The following is a 20,577-nucleotide window of genomic DNA, read 5'->3' as shown; positions in this document are numbered from 1 at the left end:
CCCTGCGGCATCGTCTTATAATTTTCGTATGTCCTTGTAACTTTTATTCAGATAAAAAGAAGTTTAGTGCCCATTATAAATAACTACATCTACATTGAATGGAAGAATGATTTTTCTGGGCCTTGCCATGAAAAATCGCCATTTTTGGCTGGCTTTGCCCTTAGCAGTTCCATCAAAGAGCTTCGATCTGTCTAATTAGGCCATTACAGCTCTACATTAAAATCAAGTGCCATTTTGGGTATTTTGCATTTTTCCTCCCTGAAACAATGGTCCAGAATGTCATTAGCTCCACTCCTTAAACTGAATGGCACATGGAGCAAAAATCATTTTGTTTATGATCTAGAGCGCAGTGTAGAAACACAAACCGCTATAGCATAATAAAATAAAAAGCTTTCTAATTTTTAGAAAAGTGTTGTGATAGTAAACAAATGCCTTGTTTTCTACAGTTTAAAAACACTGTTGATGATATGCAGTAAATAAGCAAGGTGCTCCACATCTTTGAGAGACTAGCTGTCAGTAGGACGTAAAAAGCGACTCTTTAAACCCAAAAAAGAGAGCACAAGATTGAAAATGAACATACTCAATTGAAGTCCCTGTCCACACGTCAGTAAAAACGTGTCAGCTGAAAACCGCAAGCTACATCTTAACTCTTTAATCAAACCATTAATGTGCCAACTTCATTAAAGCTTAACAAGATTGATAGTATCGAAACTGTAAATATTAAAGTGATTATCTTAAATATGTTATACGATGTAGCAAGAATAACGGTTATTTCCCACGTTCCTGAAACAGATCCAAGAATGTCTAAAAAGGAATGATTTACCTCCTAAATGAAAATAGATCAGATAACAACCAATGCATGAATTTGGAAACCGATGAAAAGTAAATAAGAATCGAAAACCGTATCCAATCTGCTTAATAGTTTGATTACTCGTATAACGAATAATTGCATCAAAAAACTTGGGAATACCACAGGAAATTTCTTAGCTTTCGAAACCATCTCAGTAAAAGCTTTTTCAGTGACCCCTTGTAAAATTACTGGTGCTACATATTAGCAATCAGCACCCAGTGGCCTAAATTACTCGAGTCCCCGAAAGGGGTATTCTGTTTCGAATTTCGTAGTTTTTGTATTTCGTATCAGGTTTTGTATTCTTGGCACTGAGAATTAGGGTTTTGGCAGCTGGAACTTGGAAAATAGTTTTGGAATTGGGATAAAAATTGCACTTAAATGTTTAATCTTTTGCGACAACACTGCAAAACCTAGGGTTTGAATAGCACCTAATGAAGATGGGATTATGCCTAAAAATATACTGACAACGATATGTTATCATTCAATATACTTTATAAACTCAAAAAACAAAAGTCAACTTCTAACGCTTTCTTCGATCTCCAATTTCACACATCATTCTACATCACCACTCTCTGCTAGCAGAACCAATAGAGAGTACTAAAAGAAGGTATCTTGTTGCCCAAGATGGAGACCACGACAAACAAGTTTCATTTCGAAAATACAAATCGAGTGAGGCAAAAATCGACATTTTAATAAACGGTATACATTAAACCTTCAAGACATAGCCGTAACAGAAAAATTTATGAACTTGGCTAGAGCATTGCATTTTAATCAGAGTACTTTTTTTAATACTGTGCACCACTGCTCGTCCCTTGTTGCATCTTTACAAAGGCATTTCATACAGAAGATGCTGAAAGTCTTCTGTCAAAGCTAAATAAATATGGAATTAGGGTTTGGGCGCTAAACTGGCCAAGATCTTATCTAGTAAGGTTTTCAAAGTGAGTCTCTACTGGAGGTCATATTCCTACACTTTAGGCATTTCTCATGGAGCACCTCAAGGCGGTGTCCTTGGCCCATTCCTGCTTTTGCGCGATCGTTCGCGCAAACCCAACCACGTGAGCGTTTCATCGCTCGTGCAAAACGGTAACTTGTGAGAAATAAATGCTTTACCAATTTACACACTTCCAGTCATTTTTGTGACGATACAGAACTGAATTACCCACATCTCAACCGCAAAACGATTTGAAAATAAATTCTACCGTGAATGTTTCGGAATACTTTAGACACTTAATCATTGGACTACATTAACCTTTGGAACATTGTCTGGGCAGTTCAAGTGTTCTTGAAAGGTTTGGAATAATATTTTGCGATCATCAGGCAATAACGTCTATGTGAACTTCGTGAAGTACACAAAATTGACCTTCATGATGTATTCGTTTTCATTTGAAATTACCTTACACAAAAGTACCTTATAACAGGATTATACCAGGGCCGGTGAAACAGGGCGGGGGGGCCATGGCCCCGTCACTTTTCTGCGGAGCAAAATAATCCTTTTAGGTAAAATTGAAAGAAATCTAGTCTACCATTCTGTAAGTAAGTGTACTCAGTAATATTTTAAAAATGACTTTAGATTAAGCTTGGTAACTATGTATTTACCAAAAAAGACAAACCAGAGAATTGAATATAGGAATTTGGTAAAAAAAGTCGGACATTTTCCAGGGTTGCCAGGTGGTCTGGGTACTAAGTAGCCAAACTGTTTATGAGAATAGGTCAAATCACGTCAATATAGGCAAAAATTAATCCATAACACTGTGACGTCATAATGCGCAAGCGCAGTAAAAAACAGGGGCAGTTTACAGTATTTCCGTTGCCCTTTCCATCAGCAGACTCTGTACGCCAAACATATTGCGCTTCCCAAGACTTCTTGTACTTCCTTGCAGTGTCATATTTACTTTGCCACTTGGTTATCATAAATTAAAAATTTGAGAAAATTAAAGCATTAATCACTATTCATTGTAACTTGTTACAAATGTGTAGATAAATCTCTGCTATTATGCTAGTTATTGATTACTGATAAATTGCTAATTTTATTTCAAAATGGGTTTGAAAAAGCAAACATTTTGAGTTATAATAGAGCTTCTCGTCTGACATAAGTTTATAACGTTAGAACATAGATCAAAAACGTTTTAAATTATAGCAATGACTTCATGTTATTACATGAGCAATTCAGGCACTGGTCTATTTGGATTAAGTGTCTGTCTGGTTCATGGGTATATTATGGTCATTCATTTTATGATTTTATGTGGTTTTAATCTCATTTTCGAACATTCCTTTAGGAGGTCAAAAGTAGAGAAAATGAGGCCTGAGGACAAAGGCAAAATTTCGTATCCAAACATTCTTTAGAAAGGCCAGATTTCTCAAATTTGGGCTCCCAGTAGGCCAGTTGGCAACCCTATCATTGTCCAAGAGTAACAGCTTGGTTAAGGGAATAGGTCGAAAAAACTGATTCGGGAAGACTTTGTTGCCTGCATCAAATGATGGAGTCTCGTTTTTTCTATAGCCTAAACTTTGCTCCTAAGGTCTATTTGTTGACGGGAAGTTCCTCAAAGCTTACTTTTGGTAATTAAATAATGTTTATACTCTGAACTCTGAAGAGTGTCTGACGATATGTGCTTTCGTATGCAATGTTTCCTCTATTTTGTGCCATCTTCAGATATTTATTTTTGATGAATCAGGGCAGCTGAAAAACTTGGTCCAACTTTGTTTATCGCTGCGAGAGTTTGTCAAACTGAACTTTTTTCTCGTTGCTATTTTCAAATGTTAGAAAAATCTCCAGATTTTCAGTGCGCAACTATGTGATACTTTCACAACAACCAAAAGGGCTTTTCTTGATATGGCAAAGATGTCTGGGAATGTACAGGATTTCCAGTTGTCAAATCTGATATCACAAAGCATGACTGCAGTGCAACGAGAACTTTTTGACAAAGATTTTCTAAAGCTACCAACATTTTTGAGCATCACTATCTCAAAAATAGTATCAATTTTATTTGCAGCTTCTGGCTCTCCTTTGTCATCAACAACAACGATATCCAGCTAATCTTTACTTTCTTCTGTTTGGCCCTCTTTCCCCCTCTACATCCAAAATATTTGAGTTCTATGGGCTGAGCTAATGCTTCTATTGGCACTTCGTAATTTCTTAAATCATTTCTTTTGAACGTTCGAACTGCCTCCTCTAAATCAGGGTTTATGACATTTTGCCAACTCTTTACTCCATTGATTGGGCTGACATCGAAATGTTTGATTTTTTGTAACTTTTATTATAGCATTCTAGATAGTATATTGAATATGGAAATGAAATAATAGAAATTTTTTCATTGTCTTTTTCACCGATACGTTTCTTTTCCCTTCCTTTCCACCGATTTTTTCACTTCTCGTCGAAATTTAGACCGATATTTAAAAAACATGACCGAAATTTTCATCACCGAAAATTAACCCTGAAATTTTCGATACTTGGTTATTGTTGTTGTAGTTGTTCTGCTTTGAGATATGCTGCCACTTGTCCATCGTGGTCACTCAGGGACAGGTTTCTGCATGATACATAAACATAGGTCATGGAAAGTGACAAGTGCTCAATTATTGGCGTGAAAGATCTTAGAGAGAAACTCAGAGAAAGTTCAAGAAAGACTGTAATAAGAGAGAGGCGGCGTGATAGCAGCAGCAGTGATGGTACCTCGTCAGAACACGAGTTGTCCAGGAGCCGCACCAAGGATGGCCTAAAGCACGGCCTAGGTCGTCTAAGTTATGGCCAAGGCTATTCCGATACGGACAGTGATGACGATAGAATTTCTGAAAGAAGGCAAATTTTATCTGGAATTCAGCAACATCGGTTTTTTAAGAAGCAAGAAATTGCTGTTATAGAGGATAAAATCAATGAAATTGTTGAAAAAGCAAATAGAGGACATTTCAAAACACGCACTGTAGACCGGGCACCTCTGCGCGTCAAGTACTTTTTCGGTGAAGGATATACATATGGAAAACAAATGGAGGAGCGAGGCCCTGGTCAAGAAAAGCTCTTTCCGAAAGGAGAAATTGATGATATACCAATCTGGATTCAAAAGCTCGTTATAAGACCGTTGGTAAAAGCAGGGATTGTTGAGAAGGACTTCGTTGATAGTGTTGTCATAAATGATTATCAACCCGGAGGCTGTATTGTCTCGCATGTCGACCCTCTGCATATTTTTGAACGGCCAATCATCTCTGTTTCCTTCTTCAGCAGCGGTGTCTTGTCATTTGGTTGCAAATTCTCATTCAATCCCATTCGTACTTCAAAGCCAATTGCCTCTGCACCTCTGGATATCGGTTGTGTCACACTGCTAAGGTTTGTAATTGTGATGTCAACTTGAATTTTATCGTTTTGCTACTGCTACAAAAGCAACCGAGCAATTTGAGTTATTTCAGCTTAAAGCGTGAAGGAAAAAAACGCTTAAGTCTTAAAGAGAAATGGTCTTTTGCTTGGCTGATTTCTTTATATATATATTACAGCGTGCCAGATAACCAAGGAATTCTTTTCTACAGTGACACTGTAACAGTGTAAGGCCAAGGTGCACTTAGGATAAAAGTTTACTTTTTAGAAGAGCTGTTCTCATCTCAGAGCATGTCTTGCAAAAAGTCAAGTATTACTTAGTTTTTAATGGTCACTTAATTTCCTCATTTTTTGTTTCACTTCATCCATGATATTTGCCTATGTCATACACTCTGACAATTTTTATTAAAATGTAGCAGTTTTGTAATAACCTCCCCCAGTGGCCGGGCCAGCCACTAGAGTCTGGGAATGGGGCAGACAAAACAAGCATTTTTAGGCCATGCCCTTTTTTGCCACCTGAATATGCTCCCTCGCCCCAACAAGGAATGCTGATTTTACCTGAAAGGAATGCCTGTAGTTTCAAAATCATAGGATCAAAGGTAGTTTCAAAATCATAGGATTACATCAAAAAAGTATGTTTCCAAAATTTTCTCATCACCCAGGTTGAGAAACCAGGGGCACATGTTCCCCTTAGTCCCCCACTGCAAATCCACCCCCCCCCCATTCAAAGCAACTTCTGTTTGTATTTTATATTCTTTTTCTATCACCAAGCCAAAGGTAGTTTTTTAAACCCTGAGGATCTATTCTCATCATTGTCTTATACAAGCAGCATTCACTAGTTTTATTTGCATCAGATTTAACAGTATAACTAAATGCCAACCTAAGCATGGTTAGCTTTCCATGGAAAACAAGAATTATTTTCTCTTTTAGTGGATATGCAGCAGACAATGTGACACACTGTATCAGGCCACAAGATACAGTAAGCAGAAGAGCTGTCATCATTTTACGAAGGTATATCAGTAACAGTCATAATGCCCAAATAAAATGTGAATCAAATTTTTGCTAAAACATACAGTGACAAAAATGTTGATGGAAAAAAGATTTAGACTTGTGTAGACAGAAGGATTTTTAGTTTTCTCTGTTTGCTTCTTCAAACATTTTGGCCATTGGTTATAAAAGGATAAGCCAATCGAAGCAGTATTCTTTAACTCATATTACTTTGATCTGCACCTTGATGTAAATTTCTGTTTACCGTTGGTCATTATCTGAAGTTTATACTCTCCCTGAGGAGTGTCAAACAGAATTGGCTTTAGCATGATATTTTCCTCAATTATGTGCTATTTTCGCATTTAGTTTGCATATATAATGTGTACAATAGTATTCTGAATAGAATTATGAAGTGGCTTCGTAGTTTTTAAAAGCAATAAATCCTTTTGTTTGGGAAGAAAACTTGTCTTTTATCAATTTTTACTTTGATTAAAGACTCATTGCTAACAATGAGCCATTGTGCTACGTAAGCATCCCATAATGCATTTTTAGACTGTCTAAAATCAATTTTGGTTAATCGGTAGAAAATTACTTCCATTGTTTGGACCGTTGCCATGCTCGCAAAGGCCCATTGTTAGCATTGAGTCTTTAAAGCATTTAATATCAAGTAAGACAGAAAGGTTAGCAATGAGTCTTTAAAGCATTTAATATCAAGTAAGACATAAAGGTACAGGTAGCATCCATCAATTTTTTGTATGGGTTTTGTGAAAGTATTTCATTCAATTTTTTAGAGTGAAAAGGGATGCTCCAAGGCTAACATACACTCCAGAACTGCAGAAAGGCAAAAGGCAGCGCTTTGTACAAAAAGAAAACAGAGAGTCTAAGCCAAAAAAAAGAAGTAAAATGCCATACTTTGAACACGATGACAGGGGTGAGAGTAGTGAGGAAGAATTTAAACCAAAAAGAAGTCGCAGATCAAGGAGTTAAAAAGCCCAGATGAATCAAAAAATTATGTCAAACTGTTTGTTGTGAAGTATCATTCAAAATGGTTTCGAGTGGTTAAATTTTCTAATTAGTATATCATTCTGTATATACCAATCACAGTGTTTAAAAATCTGTTCAGAATTCTATAATACTTGTTTTTTTCAATTCAGTTTAGTGTTCATATTTCTGTATATGGAGGAATTTGATTACCTCCCTTATTCTTAGAGAATTTGAAATTGGGAAATTGTTGTTAGAGCATCAAATCATCCCAGTGTTACTGCAACAACACACATTAAACTAGTAAAGGTCCCACACTATCACATACACAGAAAGCTTTGAATTTGAAACCAGAAACTCTAGGCAGGAGATTTATTTGAAGCTAAGAAAATTAGAAAAACCATTACAATAAAGTTTTGAAGTATTTAAGGAGATAACAGAAATCTTTCCCTTTGATGTTCCTTTTATTACAACAAATTTTTGAAAAGTTTTCAAGCAGCTCAAACAATCTCTGCATTCTTATATTCCTTCCAGGTTACAAAAATTAAACCCCCTTAATTTTTAACATGAAGGAGAGCATGTTAAAAGCATGTTAACTTTGAAATAAATCTCCAAAATGTTAATCAAGAGCCTATGAACCAAATCGGTTTAGAATGTTATTTTAAAGCAGATTAGGCGATAAGCATATCTGTGAACATGTTTCAACTTAAGTAGTTTCATTGTGACTGTATATGGGTTTTTAGTTGATATCAAATTGTTTTCATTGACAATTATACAGTGCTACTTAATATTATGAGAACTCTTTCAAAAAATAGTCTCCTGCCTTTTCCTTGAGACAGAAACATAAAGCTTTAAATCAGTGATGAGCAACCACCCATCTGTGGCCCTTGGAATTTTCACAGGAACTTCCTGAAGTTTTCTCAAAGATAAAGTTTTAAATAAGAAACTACACATTTAACCAAACAATGAGCTAATAGTAGCAGCTCTGTGCCTTTCTACCATGGACAGATGCAGCACTAGAGGGCATACTAATGCTGAATCTTTTGAACAGTTTTTCAAGACTTCATTGCTTAGAAAAAGAAAGATGTGTTGACAGCACTTCCAACCTAAAATTTCTAATCCAAAGCCGATTTTCTTCCTAACTGTGATATCTTAGATATGCAGGTTCTAATAACTTTTATTGAAAGACAGTCAAGAAAAGTTCATCTACCGCTAACACAGGACAGAGCAATACAAGCCCTAAGTAATACACAAAATTGGTAGAGAATTTTTAACATACTTCATTGAAAAATGAGAAATACACATATAACATTCAAAAGTTCTTCATAACCATCATGCACACTTGGTTGACATCTGCACTTGGGAGACAATTACTCCATACTTTCAATGATATTTTCTGTGTCTTGCATGTTCTGTAAGAAAATAAAATTTTAATCACCAACAGCTAATACAATGGTTAGGATGAAACAATTGTTGTGCTCCTCAGACACAAGCAAGTTTTGGATCAGGGACATTTTGCAATGCTGTTGAGTATGGCAGTTAACAGATAGCAAAAGCATCAAAACAAATTTGCCAACAATTGACAAAATTAATCAACAAAAATGTTAAAATCTGTGTTTAAACTGACCATTTAGCAAATTTTGCTTGTGCTTTTAAGCCTTAAATTGAGGTAATGTGGAGCCAAAGGCCCTTTAATTTCACATAAAATGTCACTGTTTCATTACGAATGTCGAGGAACAAAGAAGGACGCCATACTTTTTATCCAGACAAAAAGTAGTATGTAGAAAATAATGCGAACAGTTTCTCACTGTTTAGCCCAACACATCATCTATGTTTAGTTCGCACCACGCTTTTTGTTTTTAATGAGAGGAACATTTTGAATTGTTGTAAATAAATTTTTGTCAACAAGTCTCAGCGAAACTTGAAATGACTATGAAAAAGAACGTAAACCATAGGACATACTTTTCAAATGTGGGTACTCTATGTAATAATTCAACGCAATGCAGAGACCAACTGCGTGCCAAAACGGAGTCATTCGTGCGTTCTTGCAATGAATATACTTCGCTTGATATCTAGTTACTGATCTTGAAATCGCATCAACGGCATTTGACAAAGATCCATTTTTGGCAATATATGAGCCAATGTTTCTCAAAGACGTTTCTCCGAAAGACGCCATTTTGTCCAGATGATCTGCCGAAAGAAGTTGGGACCTGGGAATGATTCACTTTTCCCATAATGCAACTGATATAACCCGGGACCGTGGAAGCGCGGGGATCCGCTCCCCCCTGTAATAGTGCTAGTTTGGATTTCTTTTGTTTTGCATCCTGTAACCTTAATAATTTTATCACCGTTCGCACATTCGATTGTTTATAATTCCTTTTGTTTTCTAATTGCACCTTTAGATTCATTAACTATTTCTTTTGGGATTTTTAGTATCATTATTCAGTTTATGTAATTAATCTTGGGACTAATATATTTTGTATTCACTATTATTATGTAAATTTACGTAGCTATGTAGCATTACAATAAGTTCTTGTCTAGTTATATTTTGGGCGTGTTACATATAGAGTTAGTTTTTGAGTTGGAGTTGGAGTTGAAGTTGGAAATGGAATTCGGTTAAGAGCGATTAGGTTAAGTTTTGATATTTTGTATATTTAGGTTCTCGACGTTTCACTTATGTGGCAAGATGCTTGTGAAAGATCTTGTCGGCATAAATTATGGATTTATAGGACACGTATAGCTATTTAAGACATCGCGCGTGACGATTATTGTGGATTATTTGACATATTTGAGAGGACAGTGCTTGAGAAAGACTGTGCCTGACATTAAGAGGACGAGTCAACGTTACGGGACAACCGTAGAGAAACATTATATTTATAGAACCTTTTATCGCGGAAAGATCGTTTGATCTGAAGAAAGACGTTTCAACATTATCATTGTGTCTATTTGTTTCTTTTCTCATGGATGGAAGAACCATTTAGTTTCGAAGATAATGATAGGGTGGATACATTCATTTGGCAAAATAACCCTATTACACCCCCCAACAATTTCCAAAATGTACCTTTGGGTAGTAAGGTTGAAATCACTGATTGAAATCAAATTCACAAAACAACTATTGCTACTTATTTATGTGTCAGGATGCCAAATCACGTTTTCTGACTAAAACACTAAGGTCTTTATCAGGGAACATACTAGCAAGAAATTACAAAATGTTCGACAAAACGGACAGAAGGTTAACAATAAAAAGCTTTCCACTAACTTCGTAGCAAGCAAATACGCCGAAGAGGGGGCAAACGCGCCCCCTGTCCTTTGATAAGAGGGTCAGGCGCATAGAGACCAAAGTGCCTTTTCCATAAAAGTGCCTTTGACAGGATATCAAAGAGATTCATATGAAATCCTGTCTGCAGTGCCTTATTCATGACAAAATTAACTCAAATCTTGTAAAAAGTTCTTATGACAGCACTAAGCCAATTTTCAAGATTCCGAAATAGGCAAAAAATGAGAGTCATAAAAGAATGAGTAGTAGCTGAGAATTATTTGAGAATTTTTCACTTAATCAGAATCGATCATATATCGCCGATTCAACTTTAGAGAACATAGATATGTACGTGTGTCACAAGGCTCTTGCCTTGCTCTCTTATTATTTCTCATTTATTTAAAGGATGTCTCACAGGCTGTTGCAAGTTCTCGTGTGTCCTTGTATACAATCGTACAACATGACCCAACTGAATGAGGGTACTACCAAACAACCAAACAAAACTAATAAATTCTTAAAAATAGGGGTGAGTATCTGCATAAAAAATACATGATGATGAACTAGAATTGGTCCCAAAGATTGAGTACCTAGGTTCGGGGTCGTAAATCTATCATGTCAAGGGGGGGGGGGAATCAGCAGAGCAAATGAATATAAATTGTGCAGTGGGGTGATGGCACCACCAAGCAACTTTTGGTATATGTTATGGAAACAGTTTGAGGGGTACACGATCTAAAAAAAATTTAGATTATTGAATTTGCTTAGAATTGTTCAGCTCTATAGAAGATGTTCTTTAGTACTTCGACTTTCATATAATTTGATGGATAACATTTTTCAGAGACGGCAGCACGAAAGTGAACCTGGGTAAAAATTAAGTTTATTGATATAGGTGGACTCACCATGGTTGGGTCCGACGCGAAAGAAAAATTTTGAAATCATTCCTTCTAGAAAGGCTAAAAAAGCATCTCCTAGACCAAGTTTAACAAAGAATTATACCGGTCAGGATTGAAAATTCGACGTTTCTCAGAAGAAGACAGGATATTGTTTTTTGGGAGAAATTGGGGAGGGAAAAAGTCGTGCCTAAAATCTAATGACAGGTTGACCTTTGGCTCAGCGTGCGTGTTTTTCAGCAGTTGCTTCTTTGCAATGTTCACAACAGAGGATCGCAAAACTGACAATTTAACTTTTCAAAATATGTGTTTTCTATTCGAGAGCAAGTGATATCCTCCTGAGACCATATCATATACGAGAAAATAAGGATGTATCTAAGAACATATTTGGACTCAAAACGATTTTGTTTTTAAATTTCGAGGGTGGCTTCTTTTAATAAAGAGCGTAGTTGTTGCCTCTCTCTATATTGAATGCAAAGGTACTCCACCAATATGAATTTCGTTCCGACGGCACTGACTTATCAATGAACTTGGAAAACCATTGAGGCGCTTGTAAATAGTGAATCTAAAATTCATGGTCTAAACACTTCAACATGAGATTGTTCCATAGTATTTGTGTACAGGTTTATCAAAATTTTCACTTCTCGAAGTTCCCACATTACAGAGACAGACTTGAGAGTTGAGATTCCCCATTAAGAAGTCAGCAAATGTCCAAAAGTGCTTTTCTTCCAGCCGAGCAACACTTTGGATTGGAAAATCCTCTCATTTGGGTCCAAACCTCAAAAAAGCAAAGCACTCTAAGTGCCTTCAAAGCATTTATCTAGAAGAGGTATAAAATTATTAGATTTAGTTCTCTAGTGATGTATATACTCATTTTTTATTGATTTAGTATGGTATTTTTCTTTTGTAAATTGAAAGTTTTTATTGGAAAGCTCCTGCTGAAGGGCAATCATCCTAAAAAATTAATCAAATGAAATAAAAAGAAAGAAGAATTGAAGTCATTCGACTTTCCCCCGGACACCCATTCCCCTAGAGCAGGAACAAATTTGCGCATCTTCATCTCTGGATTTAAGTCATTTTTCTCTCGCCTGTAATAACATAGGCTTATTCTGAGTTTTTTTGTTGATTTCATGTGATTTTCACTTTAGGAACAAAGTTTTGATTATGTCTTTTCAAATTTCAAATAAAGTAGAGAGAGAACGAATTCCAATTTTTCAGGTTATGCAAATGACCACAGCCCAATGAACTCCCGGAGACCTTTCTTAAGTCTCTCTTTTTCAACAGGGACACTCACGACGGGAGCAACCGAACAAAGTAGATACTTATTTTGTCGGGGTGACTCGAAGGGTGGGCGTGGCAGCCCCTTTAGGCATGAATCGGTCTCGCTTTGATATTTGGAACACAGGGAGGCAAAGTAATATGATCGTGTTTTTGTCAAAATGGAGGACGCACTTTATGCTATGGTTTGTCTGATTGCTGTAGTGCAATCAATTCTAGCGATAATTATGATAGTTTGTATGATATTCAGGCTAAAGAAATCAAAAAGAGTTTGTGTTTTAGTCATTGGTGATATAGGTCGAAGCCCACGCATGCAAAATCACGCAATATCTCTTGCCGAATTTGATTTTCAAGTTGATTTTGTTGGACTTTCCGGTAAGATATATTTGATTTGCTTTACCCTCAGTTATTGCCTGATTTGTAAAAATTATTGATTTCTTTGGTTGAATAAGTTAAAATATCTCAGGAGTTGAAACTTTGATCTAGCCTTTTGTACATTTTCTTTCTGGCCTCAGATATATCAGATATAACTATCGATAGTTAAGATTTGCTTCTTCCACATGTCCAAAAGGTTTAGTAAACTTGTAAATTTTTTAAAATGTAATACCTTTTCTGCTTAGAAAGTTTAGATGACAATTATTTCTGTCATTGCTTTTATGTAAATAAATTTCTTTAAATGAAAAATGGATTGAATTTTATTAATGAATGAAATTTTGATTAATTCTTTATTCTTGTTAAGACTTAGTTCTTCAAAGTTTAAATATTTTGACTCAGGTTCATCACCAGCTCCAGAAGTTTTACAAAACAAGAACATCAAGATCCACCATCTGGTTAATTGCCCAGCGAAAATAAAAGGTTTTTTAAACTTTGAAATAAATTTTATGATGATATTTTTTACTGCACATATATACTTGGTAATTCTACACCTTGCTCTATCCTTTGGGGTCTAGGGTAGAATCCACATAACTCTCACACTGGATATTGGCCAGTATAAAGAAGCACCATGATTTGACAGCTATGTGCCCCACCAAAAAGTTGCATTACACATTGAATAAAAACAGTATCAGGCCATGCTGGGAATGGCGTGCGATCGCACGCCCACGCCTTGGCACACGCCTTCCATTGCTCAGAAGTGCAGTTTATCGCACGCCTTAAACGCCCTAAAGTGACCAATATTGCCCAATGTTATTTTTTTATCATAATTCAACTATCAACGAACGGTGCTAATCACGCAATCGTTTCTATTTGATTTCTGTTTGACGGGGAATTTGGGAAATGTTCTAATTGGCTTAAGAAGCAGTATAGTCGCCGCCTTTCTGATTGTTAATGCAAATCACGATAAGTGTGAAATTCACAAATATTGTGATTTTGCAGTTTCCTTTTTCCCTGAGTCAGTTTCCTCTCGGCTTTGAATTCAGTTCATAACTATTGTGTATTCTGATGCCGTTATCATTTTTGAGTTGATTTCTTAAAGAACAGTGTATCTTACCGTACCAATATGGCTTCGACAGTGAAGAAAAGTAAGGGAACCATTAAGGAACTGCACACTTTCTTAAAATGGGGGAAAAGCGAAATCATCGGACATAAGATTGAGATTTTCGACTCCAAGCAATATGTGACACGGACATGGTGTAAATTGTGCTCGAAGTACAGAGATCAGATTGTCAGTCATCCAACAATCAAAGGGGCAGCTGTCTCGGCCGTTAGAGCTTTTGCGGATGGTACCGAAGTTGTGACGAAGTATCAGGTAAATACAAATAAATTCAGGACTGGGCTAAGGATCAAGCTGTTTTGGGGGTCGAATTGTTTCGAAACAGCTAGTTGGCACTCATAATCGATAAGTTTGACACATTTGATAATCGTTCTTAAGACTTTATTTCGATTTTATTGTTGTTTGATGTCTGCGAGTTTTATAATAACGATATCTTATCATATTTTTATAAACGAGTTTCTATCAATGTGTTTATTATAAATAGTTTCTTGTGTATAGCTATGTTATCACGGAGCAGAAGTTTCTTAATTCTGACCTTATTTTAGTTCCAAAAGTTCCAAAAATTTATTAAGTTTCTAATAAAAATATTTTGAAATAAATGTAACAAAACTTTTCTGCAGGTGGATCGCCATTTGCTTGGAGAAGCACATAAGATTGCATTGATGCTTGACAATCGCCAAAACCCAGAGCAACGGCTGGACACATCCAAGCTTGTCGTTGAATGACTCTGGGAGAGAAGCTTTCACAAAATTGATGAGGACTGCATATGAAATGGCTATAACACCTTCAATGCCGCACAAGCATTTCAAAGTGCTTGTAAAATGCCAACGTGCAAATGGAATCAGGTTGGTTGAAGGCAAAGATGGGGGACATGCTGCCCGTGAATTTATTCACTGCATTGCCGGAGCGATAAAAGAAAAATGCGCAGCAATCATTGCAAGCAGCCATTTTATGTCCATACTTTCTGATGGCTCTCAAGCAAGAAAAACAAAGGACGAAAAGGAACTTGTTCTTGTCAGGACAGCAAGGAATGGCATCCCAGTGTATTTTGTGATGTCGTTGCTCGAAATGTCAGATTTGGGTGGAGCAAACGCTGATTCCATTAAAGCTGCCATTGACGGCATTTTTTGTGAGGGTGATGGTGGTAAAGTTCAAGATGGTCCTGTACCACTGGCGGACTACAAGACCAAGGTTATGTGTGCAACTGCAGATGGCGCAAATGTCAATGTTGGGGTATATTCCGGAGTTCTGACCCAAATGAAAAATGAGAGGGAATGGCTTGTAACCATCCACTGTGTTAACCACCGACTTGAGCTTGCTTTAAAGGATGTTGTAAAAGGCTTTAAGCCTTTCAAAAAAGTTGATGATTTCTATAAAGACGTGTGGTCACTGTTAAAGAATTCTGGTAAGCTAAAAGCAGAAATAAAAAAATCTTGCGAGGCACTTAACATAACTCATTATGAATTTTCCAAAATTCATGGGACACGTTTCCTGAACCATCGAAGGAGAGGATTTGCCAAACTGCTTAACAACTGGCCCGCATTGACCACAGCATTTAATAATGCACTAGCTGCCAACAAAGGGTACCGTCCAGAAACAAAAGCAAAACTCACTGGATTTTTGAAGAAGTTGAGAAGTTATCAATTTCTTTGCCATGTTGCTGGATACTTGGATGTTCTTGAAACATTAGGGCCACTTTCGTTGGTTTTCGAAAGGAGTGAGCTGATGGCTTATGAAATACCAGCATCTGTAGAAAAGACGATGGATGCACTTGAAGAGATTTCCCAGGCCTGTATTGAAGACCTACCTTTGTCCAGTTACTTGGCAAAATACAAAATTGCCCATGGTCACGAAAATACTCTCAGAGCAAATTTCCCCAAAGCTGGGCACGAAAAGCGAAAGCCCCAGAATCGTGAATACATTGATGTTCATCTGGAGCAGATGACCGATGTTGATTTCGCCACCATAGAAAAAGCTGTCAAGATAAGAAAAGATGCTGCTAACATTTCTACGTCCAAAAATTGACACTCGCTTCTCCACATACGATCAGGAAATTTTTGGAGCAACAGTCTGGCTAGACCCAAAACTTTGGGACAATAGCAACAAGATGTATGGCAATGCAGAGATAAACAGGTTGTGTGTTGAATTTGATGTCCCATGGACAGCAGCTGGCTTTGAAAAATCTAAAATTTTTGATGAGTGGCGCTCTGTCAAAATTCTACAACGATCCTTGTATTCAAAGATGGAGTGCTTGCAATTTTGGGAAAAGATGCTCGGTTTCCGACGTGAAGAGTTCCCCAATATGGCATTATTGGTAGAATTAGCCTTGTGCATGTCAGGATCTAATTCCTCAGTGGAGAGGTGTTTCAACATTCTTTCTCTAGTGCTTTCTGACCGACGCCTTGGAATGTCACACGACATGATGGAAAAATGCATGATTATTGCTTCCAACGACAAAAATTGGTCAAGAGAGGAAAAGGCAATGGTTATCAATCGTGCGGTGGATGCATACATGCAAAAAAGGAGAACAGCTGTTTTCACAAGCAAAAACACAGATGCCGAAAATATTGCATCTACAAATGCGCTGGCTCAATGTTCTGCAATGGAAGACAATTCCGGCAGTGACGACAGCGACTCGGACTTTAACATTGAATCAGAATCTTCTTGTTCGGACAGCGAAGAAAATGATGATTCAATGGAATAGAATTTTTACTACATATATACACACAATTTTTTATAAGAAAGTGCTTTGTAGGAACCGGTAAAAGGCCAACAATATTTAGAAACTTACACAGGCTTATGAAAAATTACAGCAAAAATTTTAAATTTTGATTCTTATGAAATGTATGACTTGTGATGCTTTAGCTTGTAGTTTTCTTTTAAAATAGAAAAAGGTGTAATTAACAATTTATTTCGTTCCAACATTAGTCAACAGATTAACTTTCTTTAGCAGAAGCAGACGAGCAGGGTTTAAAAATTGTGGAATTACATATTAATTATATAACCTACCTTATTGTTAATGTTGTTCTCTTTAATAGTTGGATTTGTCGTTAATAAAGGTTGCCTAATAAAAATGTATTGATTGGACTAGCCTTGTCTTATGTTCTCTTACGATAGAGTTATGTAGTCTAGTCTATATACAGATGAATGTACTATTAAGTACTTTGGTGCAATAGCACACCATCGCACGCCTTAGCACCACAAGGAGTGTGATTTATTGCACCCCTACCATTTTATTCCCAGCATGGCCTGCAGTATTGTATTCAGGGTGGTAAGATTGGGGGGAAAGGAAGATTGAGCAGCTAATTGCCCCCCAAAAATTGCATTATACAATGAATAAAAGCAGTATTATAGTCAGGGTGGTAAGATTTGGGGCAATGGCAGATTGAGCAAAGGAATATCAGAAAATGCCCCTTTTGAAGACAATCTTTGCCATGGGTCTTTTTGTCAACAACAGCTGTTTATAGCTCATACCCTGACCCAGCAAAGGTAGCCAGCCCATTCATCTTTACACCACCCAACTGCCAAGGTGAAGTCTATAGATATATTTGGCGTAAGCTACATGGATTGCACTCTGGCTTGAGGCTAATGTAATGTAAACCTAATAAATATACTTGACATTTACTCTAATGAAGCAAAACCTAGGACAATATATTAATCTACTAATTTTATTTGAATATATATATTTTGCAAAATAATAGTTTGCTGCATTATTTTTCATCAATTTTTTTCTGCTAGTCATAATAAAGTTGTGCCTTGTCATTTAGGGATACCACACAAAGTTTTCCTGTTGATAAAGGCACTGTTCCAGTCAATTTCATTATTTTACTATCTCATTTTCAAAGTTGACAAATGTAGTCACATGCTTGTGCAGGTAAGTTAAAAGTTTTATTTTGTTTCTTTTTAATTTGCATATATCTTAATTGCCTTGTGGCAAGATTTTTACTATTATGCTAGATAATACTTGCCCTGTTTTTGTGCTGTCTGCAGTATTTCACATATTAATCTTGAATATTCTTTATTTAACAAATGACCTTCAGAAATTTAAAAAAAATATATCAGACAGGTTAATCAAATTTGAAAGTATACTGTCAGTGGAAAGAAAGGTGATGCTGAATATGATTCTGTCCAGAAAAATTTGTCTTTTTGACTGAAAAGTTGAAAGTTGAACTTCCTTAGTATAACAATGCACAAAACTGAGTTCATTACTTCAACCAAACATATAGAAATTCAAGTTTATTTTTATAACCCTGGTTGAACTCTGCTTTTTTAGTCTAACCCACAAGTTTGACTATTTTTAATCCTTCAGACAATATATTTGTCTCATTTTTCTCTTTACTCCTTTCCTAAAACTAATTTTATTGCTTTAGCCTAGATTTCTGTAACTCTTTAATGCACTTAACTTCAGCCTGATATTTGGACTTAATTGTAGATCAATTGTTCAAGATTATATGTAGGACTGATATATGTTGTTTTGTGGTTTCTTTGCAGAATCCACCTTCAATACCAACATTAGCAGTTGTGTGGTTTGTTTGCTGCATCAAAGGAAGTTCTTTTGTAATTGACTGGCACAATTATGGGTACACTATACTGAGCATGAACTTGAAAAGTGACAAAGCTCTATTAGTCAATTTTGCCAGATGGTAATGTACTTCTGCTGAGTTCCATTTATTAGATTTTCGTTTATGTCAATTGATTTTCGCTCTTTTTTATTCTTAGCTACCAATATTTATACTGAATGAGTTTTATGTTTATGCTTATCTTTTTATTTAGGTACGAGGGATTCTTTGGCAGAAAGTCACATGCAAATTTTTGTGTGACCAAGGCAATGCAGACTGATCTCAGAAGCAGATGGGATGTTAGGTAAACATAAGAAGAAACTTTTCACTAACTTCTTTGGTTTTTCAAACCAATAATATTCTATTTTCATATTTTTCTTGATCATAACACTTTGATTATTTGTATTTGGAATTCTCATGGACAGTGGCACTGCTAGCAAAAAAAGGAGGAGAAATGTTGGCAGTCTGCAATTCATTCTTCCTGCCTCTTTTGGTTACCACTTGTGTTTGTCTTTTTTGCTCTTCTGATTGTATTCAAAGAGCCCAAGACTGTCTAGTTATTGCATATATATATTGAAAATAAATTATGCTCATCTTCTTTTTCTTAAAATATTTTCTATTGTTTAAGCTGATACCCTTTCTACTCTATTTTGCGTTCTTGTATTTGCTGCTAGAATTAGAATTTTCAGAGAAAACTCAACTGTTCTTTGTCATACAAATACCCATGTTAGCATCCTCACCCACTGTCAACAGAATTTATAATCTGCACTTCCAAAGCACATCACATCTTTAAATGGCCTTGCCAAAGATTTGATTTAGAAATTTAGAAGCTCAGTTTGCTGTCTCCTTGCTCTGCTTTTGGGTGTTTGAAAATTTGCTAAGCAAATTTGAAATTCATGCTACTTATTGCTTGAGAAAAGGGTTTCATTAAAGATGGCAAAAAAGTTTAGCTAATTCATGTTAAGCCAGCTTAAAAAGATTTTATCAATTGATGGTTATCACAATATGAAGTATTGAATGTTGAGCATATAAGTTTACCAAGCTTAAGAGCTGGCCAGCATGACAAATTAGGACTGACTTTCTTTTGTACAGCTCATCAGTACTGTATGATCGGCCTGTTGCTCGGTATAGAAAAACAAGCATAGAGGAAAAACATAAGGTGCATACTACTTTTGTAAACTTTAAAGGTTATGTGTCCAGCTAAAGCAAGCAACTCTGCAGGGGTTTCCAGAAACGTGATTTTTTCATGTCATCACCCCAGCCATTACAGTCGTTCTGTTTATCTACACTGCTGATTAATCGATTGTTGTTATGTTTATGTTACTTGACAAGTTGGGTTTACGCATCACTTTTACATGGACACATTACCTTTAAAGGAAATTAATTATGAATTATGATTTTCATTTGGTTGGTATATCAAAACTTTGGCACATTGAATATTGATATATTGGAATATACAGACATATATATACACCTTTGCCCATATAGAATCAGTAAGACCCTTGTGTGATGATCACATTAAGCATGATACTGGGATTGACAACTTATAACAATCATGTTCTATACACCTGTTCTATACAGGCATGTACAGCTCTGCCTATATGGCATGAAGAATCTTTGACAAATGGGTAAACAGTATAATTCATGACTGATATTCCTATACATTTTAAATCTTTTTTGTCTAATGTCTCATTTTTTGCCCAATTCTAGCTCTTCATGAAACTAGCAGCTGAACACAAAGAAGCTTTTTCGTGTGGCAGGTACAATCATTTAATAGTTACCAAAAAGTTTTGACTGCTATCTGCAGTTTGTTTTGCAATTTCAGTGCTTAGAATTTAGATTATAGAATTTAAATACTCATCTGCTTATTATTTCTTGTAATGCAATTCAATTTAGATTTTTGGTGGCATTGCCAAACATTCATAATTTACTAAATTATTCATTATTATACACATTGATCAAAGTAAAACATAATTTCCATCTC

General features: G+C 36.1%; 3 protein-coding genes and 1 long non-coding RNA gene across 4 annotated transcripts in view; 3 read left to right on the top strand and 1 right to left on the bottom strand.

Moving 5' to 3' along the window:
• The first annotated feature begins 4,329 nt into the window (after positions 1-4,329).
• Positions 4,330-9,268, top strand: LOC135691816 (RNA demethylase ALKBH5). The gene is made up of 3 exons (XM_065209795.2): positions 4,330-5,168; positions 6,084-6,164; positions 6,932-9,268. The coding sequence occupies exons 1-3, from the start codon at positions 4,402-4,404 to the stop codon at positions 7,125-7,127; spliced, it is 1,044 nt and encodes a 347-aa protein (XP_065065867.1). The 5' UTR covers positions 4,330-4,401; the 3' UTR covers positions 7,128-9,268.
• On the bottom strand, positions 8,378-9,338 carry LOC135691817 (uncharacterized). The gene is made up of 2 exons (XR_010516788.2): positions 9,084-9,338; positions 8,378-8,533 (listed from the first exon to the last, which is right to left on the bottom strand). It is a non-coding gene; the product is annotated as an uncharacterized LOC135691817 (long non-coding RNA).
• Positions 9,339-12,678: 3,340 nt separating this feature from the next.
• The window catches only part of LOC135691701 (chitobiosyldiphosphodolichol beta-mannosyltransferase), a 15,075-nt gene continuing 7,176 nt past the window's right edge, over positions 12,679-20,577 (top strand). The window contains exons 1-7 of the mRNA XM_065209654.2: positions 12,679-12,917; positions 13,317-13,397; positions 17,802-17,908; positions 18,526-18,677; positions 18,808-18,897; positions 19,686-19,752; positions 20,304-20,353. Of these exons, the coding sequence (XP_065065726.2) occupies positions 12,704-12,917; positions 13,317-13,397; positions 17,802-17,908; positions 18,526-18,677; positions 18,808-18,897; positions 19,686-19,752; positions 20,304-20,353 (761 nt within the window). The 5' untranslated portion in view covers positions 12,679-12,703. The remainder of the gene's footprint in view (positions 12,918-13,316; positions 13,398-17,801; positions 17,909-18,525; positions 18,678-18,807; positions 18,898-19,685; positions 19,753-20,303; positions 20,354-20,577) is intronic.
• On the top strand, positions 13,412-16,059 carry LOC135691699 (zinc finger protein 862-like). The gene has a single exon (XM_065209653.2). The coding sequence runs from the start codon at positions 14,788-14,790 to the stop codon at positions 16,057-16,059; it is 1,272 nt and encodes a 423-aa protein (XP_065065725.2). The 5' UTR covers positions 13,412-14,787.

Source organism: Rhopilema esculentum, chromosome 13 (genome assembly GCF_057945365.1).
Source record: "Rhopilema esculentum isolate cy_ngs chromosome 13, ASM5794536v1, whole genome shotgun sequence".
In the NCBI taxonomy this organism is placed as follows: Eukaryota; Metazoa; Cnidaria; class Scyphozoa; order Rhizostomeae; family Rhizostomatidae; genus Rhopilema; species Rhopilema esculentum.
This window is presented reverse-complemented; position numbering and strand designations above follow the sequence as displayed.

Coding starts and splice junctions, on each gene's coding strand:
- LOC135691816 (XM_065209795.2), top strand. CDS start 4,402: ATGGAAAGTGACAAGTGCTCAATTATTGGCGTGAAAGATCTTAGAGAG. Junction 5,169..6,083: donor GGTTGTGTCACACTGCTAAG/GTTTGTAATTGT, acceptor TTTCTCTTTTAG/TGGATATGCAGCAGACAATG. Junction 6,165..6,931: donor GCTGTCATCATTTTACGAAG/GTATATCAGTAA, acceptor TCAATTTTTTAG/AGTGAAAAGGGATGCTCCAA.
- LOC135691699 (XM_065209653.2), top strand. CDS start 14,788: ATGAGGACTGCATATGAAATGGCTATAACACCTTCAATGCCGCACAAG.